This window comes from Citrus clementina, unplaced genomic scaffold (genome assembly GCF_000493195.1).
Source record: "Citrus clementina cultivar Clemenules unplaced genomic scaffold, Citrus_clementina_v1.0 scaffold_6, whole genome shotgun sequence".
NCBI lineage: Eukaryota > Viridiplantae > Streptophyta > Magnoliopsida > Sapindales > Rutaceae > Citrus > Citrus x clementina.
Genome location: NW_006262139.1, coordinates 260,667 through 267,001, shown reverse-complemented (window position 1 = coordinate 267,001; position 6,335 = coordinate 260,667). Strand labels below are relative to the sequence as shown.

At 32.9% G+C, this 6,335-nt stretch overlaps 1 protein-coding gene across 1 annotated transcript; it reads left to right on the top strand.

The window, feature by feature from the left end:
* The first annotated feature begins 3,774 nt into the window (after positions 1-3,774).
* On the top strand, positions 3,775-5,010 carry LOC112097204 (DNA-damage-repair/toleration protein DRT111, chloroplastic-like). Its single transcript, XM_024181807.1, has 2 exons — positions 3,775-4,159; positions 4,907-5,010. The coding sequence occupies exons 1-2, from the start codon at positions 3,775-3,777 to the stop codon at positions 5,008-5,010; spliced, it is 489 nt and encodes a 162-aa protein (XP_024037575.1).
* The last annotated feature ends 1,325 nt before the right edge of the window (positions 5,011-6,335 follow it).

Sequence of the window (6,335 nt, the reverse complement as noted above, 5' to 3'; positions counted from 1 at the left end):
AAAATACAGGGACTAAATGTGCTTTTACCTGAAAAAGTATAGACAAAATGAAAAATGAAGTTACACACCCAAAGCAAAAGTTCGTTAATTTGGTTTTATTTTTTTGGAACTCTAATAACCAAGTCAATCGTACCTTTTAATTTACTTCAGGCTCGTTAGGCTCACGTTTGTCATTATAATATGTAGCATGGTCACTTTGGCTTGTTGATGGCTCAGATTGAACCGGATTTACGCTCACTCGATGAGGTTCTATGGCGATTAGCTGCCTTAGGATATGATTTCTTCCTGAAGGGATAAATTCAAAGCTGCATGCCATTATTGGAAAAGTTTATGCCATGATGTAATACTAAAAAATCCATGTCATTGCTCATGTTTAAACAATTGTTGTTGAACTTGCTACAACTAGACTTTAACTGCTAAAGCCTTTAACAACTATTTACTGAATAAAAGCGTCAACAATCTCCAGCTCCCTGTAGCTGGGTTGGCCTCGTAGGTGGTTAATATTGGTGTGGATTAGTGTTTAGTGGATGAGACTTTTCATCTTAATCCAAATCTTTAAATAATCTTTTAGAAAATTTTCTAACTCATATACTCAAAAGCTAACTCCGGAGTTAAAGGGTTGTCCCAACTTTATATACTTAAACTTATGATTCATTCTCTAAAACCTCCAATTCACTAGCAGGCTCGGTCTTTTTGCTCCTAAAACCTCTATTCAATTGCATATCCGGTTAGTCCTTTTGCCCACGCCACTTGCATGTTAGGTCAGTCTTTTTGAGTAGTTCTTATAATGTGGTAAGATGTTGTGGGCCTACTCATGCTTAAATCTAATTATAATATCATATGGAAGCTCATAGAGCTAACTTATACTTAAAAGATAACTCAAGAATTGGGAGCTGTCCAAAACTAATAAACTTAACTCAAGATTCATTCCCACCTGATGTGGGATATTGTTCCGAACACTTTGAAGTGCAACATAGGTTACCAGATTCAAAGAGACCAAGTAAGAGTCTAAGGAATTAAATTGTAAATAAAAATTAAATGAGAAAGAGTAAGAACACGAGGTTCAGATAGAACTTTGATTCAAAGAGACCGAGTAAGAGTCTACAGAGTTGAATTGTGAATAAAAAGAATAAAAGCTAAATGAGACAAGAATAAGAGAATACAAGGGTTGAAATATAAGACCTTAATTCTGATATCATGCGAGTGAATATCAGCCTCAACATTATTATTCAATGATGTCATACATGACGAAACTTATCCTTAGAGATTCATTACACATGACAAAACTTATCCTTAGAAATTCATCCTACATATAATTTCATGAAAATTAATCGAAACAAAATTAACAATTAGTTAGGTGATGATCATAGAATTTTAACCATCTTGAAGCTGCAACTGCCACTCCACTTCTTGCTCAAAAAGCCTAAGATAATTGTTTTCAGCTCTGGTCACATCCATGTCAGCACATTGTACATATGATATATTCCAGAATTTCTCGTAATGTAAACGCCAAAAAGTTCCTCAAACAAATAGATCAAAATATATAAATAAATAAAGCAAGTGCAATTAAACTTTACTATTTACATTTTTGGACCTAAAAGGAAAACAATTTTTTTTATTTTCATTTATTTATATATTCTCACTTGTATATGTACCCTTTTAAAAAAAATTAAAAATGCAAGTCTTAAATATGTTCACATTTTTATTAAAAAGATCCGCAATATATTAATAAAATTCTTATCAAATCGGATATGCGGTATCAAAGTCCAAAAATTAGAACATTATTATTAATTAGTAATGAACGCAGTTGAAATAAGAGATAAAAGGACAAACCTTCTTCTATGCATCGTGATTGACCATGTCAATGACCAAAACCCTGAACAAGAGGTCTAAATGGTCAAGTCTATTCTCGTGCTTTCCAAACTTAGGTATGTATTGTTTTTATACTATATTTAAAGAGGCAGTGAGAATGTTCACTGTGGGTCTCGAAGATAAGTTCTTTTTATTATAGATATGGTTTACAGTGATTGATCGCACGCAATTAGGAAGAATCTACTATAAATAGAAGACATGCATGAATTATTATTATAAACTTTACTTTAAAGAACTTACAAGACACTCAAATGGCCTAACAATTACATATGTACATATTTAATCATTTTTTGTATGTATAAGTTTTATACTTTTGTGTGAATAATAATTCACTTTATGACCATCAAAACGATGTTTTTATATTAAGTAAAAGATTCTTACATATATCAAGATTGGCAAAACTTCCCCTGACTTTTGAAAAAATATAGGTAATTAAAAAAATTATTAAAACTTAATCTTATCTAATTCTTTTAATGTGCTTGTTATATATTTTTTGAGTAATGATACAACCACAAACTATTGTACAAACTAATTTTGTACAAACTGACGTGGCATTAATTCATTGGTTGAATGAAAATATAAATTAATAAAAACAAATCATGTGGGCCAAGTGATATTTAATTCAACCAATCTTATCATGCCACATCAGTTTGTACAAAATAAGTTTGTACAGGAGTTTGTGGCTGTATCATTACTCATATTTTTTTATTACAAATTTTTAATATGCTTATTATATAATCTTTTGTTGCAAACTCTTTCAATTATACACCTTTCATCCGAAATGACTTTTGAAAAAATTGTTATTTTGAAGGCTCATAAACTGAATTATTATTCACATAAAAATACAAAAATCATACATACCAAAACTTATTAGAAACCTATACATACAAACGTTAGGCCATTGAGTGTAAAGTTCTTTAAAATAAAGTTCATACAAAAATATATGCGTGTCTTCCATGTATAGTAGATTTTTCCTAATTGCATGTCATTTGTCACTATAAACCATGTCTATTATAAAAAATTTAAAAAAAAACATTATCTCGGAGGCCTACGGAGAACAGTACTCCCGCTTACTCTTTACATATGGGATGAAAATAGTTTATACCTACGTTCAAGAAACACTAGAACAGAATTGGCAATCTAGACCTCTTATTCAGGGTTATAGTCTTTGACACAATTGATCACGATGCGTAGAAAAATGGTTGTTCTTTATCTCTTCTTTCATCTGTGTTCATTACTGATTCATAATAATTTTCTAACTTTTAGATTTTGTTATCGCATGTTAAATTTTGATGCGAGTTTTATTAATATATTGCTCATCTTGTTAATAAAAAATCAAACATATTTAAGACCTATATTTTTGAATTTTTGTTCTAAAAGGATCTGTAATATATCATATATATAAGCGAGAATAAAAGCTAAATGAGATAAAAATGGGAAATTTACGAAAATAACCATAAAATTTTTACTATTTTTCGAATTAACCCTCTCAACTTTTTTCTATCAACATTAGCCAAATACACGCTTTTCTCCCCAAATTACCCTTCTTTACAAACGAAAAGAAACTTGGTGCGACAAGCCCAAGTCTTGGTGCGACAGGCACCTGTCGCACTAAGCTTTGGTGCGACAGGCACCTGTCGCACCAAGCTTGGTGCGACAGGCACCTGTCGCACCAAGCTTCGTGCGACAGGTTGCCTTCTTCTACCTCAGTATTTGTTTGTTTTCGCCAGTCCTTTCGTCTTTGTTCGTCTCTTCTTATTCGTATGTAATATCTTCTTCTACCTCAGATCGAATCTCATCAGACAACCCAAACAACAAAACAAAATCAGCTTTTTAATTCTCTAAAATCCAATTTCGGAATTCAAATTCCCCGGGATTTTCCATCAAAAGCCACGTTGCGAAATGCTAGGCGGGCTGTACGGATACCTACCTCCACCCTCCGATGAGGACAAACCCACCAACACAACCACCACTGTCTGGTCAATTTTCGCGCCACCACAAACCATCCTCAAGCCCCAATCCAAACCCAAAACCACCCAAAATTCTCTCCCGACTAGACCCCATTCCTCACCTGCAATCGCACCTTCCCCCGACGACGTGGTAGCGCTGCCGCAACCGGCATTGGTCGACGTGACTTCGACCGTAATCGAGGAGCACGACCCCGCTAGACCGAACGATTACGAGGATTATAGGAGAGAGAAGAAGAAGAAAGAGGTGGATGTTGAAATTAATAGAGAACTGGAGAGAAGAAGGCAAGAGGAAGAGGAAAGGGAGATGAGAGAGAAGGGTAATTTGGTCTCAACGGTTCTTTTATGGCTAATGTTGATAGAAATTTGTTTGAGGGGTTAAGATGAAAAAAACTAAAATTTTTATGGTTATTAGTGTAAATTTCCCGATAAAAATAGGAGAACACAAGGATTCAAATATAAGACCTTTATTATGTGTCATGTAGTGAAATCGTTTAACATGAAAACTCAAGTTATCAGATAATTTACGGCCCCAACATTATTATTTATTTATGTTACATATGCCAAAACTTTTCCTAAAATTTCATCCTGCATATAATCTTAAGAAAATTAATCAAAATGAAATTAACAATTAGTTAGTGATGACCATAGAATTCTATCCATTTTGAAGCTGCAACTGCTGCTCCACATCATGCTCAAATGGCCTAAGATCATTTGTTACCTTTTTTGTGTTTGACTTCTGATCTTCCATCAAGATTTGGATTTTTTGTTGATTGGGCTCTGAAATCACAACAAATAATCCATACTTTGTTCCACAAATATTCACACTTGAAGAAAAAGTTTCGTCTCATTTAAACATTTCCTTTTACTTAATTCATACTTTGATCCGCAAATATTCGCACTTGAAAATTTGCTTATAGAAAAAGTCCACACAAAAAGAAGAAAAGAAGTCCCACAACCAAAGGAAAAGTTCTTTAATTTGTCTTTATGATTTTGAACTCCAATTGAAGCAAATCAATTATACTTTTCGGGCTCCTTAGGCTCTGGTTTTTCATGATCATCTGTAGCATGGCCACTTTGGCTTGTTGATGGCTCGGATTCAACCAGATTGAAGCTCACTCGATCAGGTTCTATGGCGGTTAGCTGGTTTAGGCGTCTGATTTCTTCTTGAAGCGATAAATTCAAAGCTGCAGGCCATTCTTGGAAAAGTAATATCTATCTATAAAACGCAATGGGTCTAACTCATACTTAAAAGTTAATCAAGAGTTTAGAGTTATCCTAATCTTATTAACTTAATCTAAAATTTTTATCCTCAAACGATGCGGATATTGTCCTTAACACCCCCTGTCACATGTAGCCCAATCCTTTTGCCCCTAAGATCCTTCATCACATTTAGGCCAGTATTTTTGTTTGGTTGTTATCAAGTAGTAAGGTAGAATGGGTCCACTTATAAATTATTTTGCCTGTGACATCATTAAGAAGCTAATAAAACTAACTCATACTCAAAAGTGAACTTAGGAGTTGAAGGTTATCCAAAACTAACACATTTAACCTAAGATTCATTCCTAGCCGATAAGGGATATTGTTTACAGCACTCGCAAGTGCATTGCAAGTCCTAGGATTCCAAGAAACTAAGAGTCCAAGGAATTGCATTTTAAATAAAAACTAAATGTGAAAGAGAAAGAGCAATAGGGTTAGATAGAAATTTGATTCAAAGAGACGGAGTAAGAGTCCAAGGAGTTGAATTGGAAATAAAAACAATAAAAGCTAAATCAGACTAAATTAAGAGAACACAAGGGTTTAAATATAAGACCTTTATTATGATATCATGTTAGTGAAATCATTTAACCTAAAAACTTAAGTAATTAATTAGAAAATTAACAGGACATGTTAGTCCAAACATTATTATTTATTGATGTTACATAAGCCAAAAACTTATCTAAAAGTTCATCCTACATATAATTTCATGAAAATTAACCAAAACTAAACTAACAATTAGTTAGGTGATGATCATAGAATTCTAACCATCGTGAAGCTGCAGCCGCTGCTCCACTTCCTGCTCAAAAAGCCTAAGATCATTGCTTTTAGCTCTGTTCACATCTAATTCAGCCTATCCTATAAATGCAACAAAGGTTTTATTATAATTAACGCCCTAATTATAATTTTGAACCCTTGTAAATTGAAGCATTTTAAAAGAATAAATTATTAGTTAAACATAATTATGAAATTACTAAAAGCAATTTAAGCTTTGAGAGAACTCAACTGCTTCTTTCTCTAAGTTTCTAATCTTTCTTCTCAAATCACTTATGCAATACATGATCCACTATATGGATCCAGAAAGTGAAGTAGTTGAAGTTTCCTTGATAAGTGAATCGACAATGAAAACATAGTATATTGAATCTTTAATCTAACGCTGGGCTAATATATGAATAATTATTTATTGTGGACTGTCATATAAGACTAAACTTAATTAAAAATAATCTATTAAAACTTTCA

Excerpts from the sequence above, each read along its gene's own strand:
- LOC112097204 (XM_024181807.1), top strand. The coding sequence starts at position 3,775 with ATGCTAGGCGGGCTGTACGGATACCTACCTCCACCCTCCGATGAGGAC. Across the intron at positions 4,160-4,906 it reads AAGGGAGATGAGAGAGAAGG|CATGGCCACTTTGGCTTGTT; the intron begins GTAATTTGGTCT and ends GATCATCTGTAG.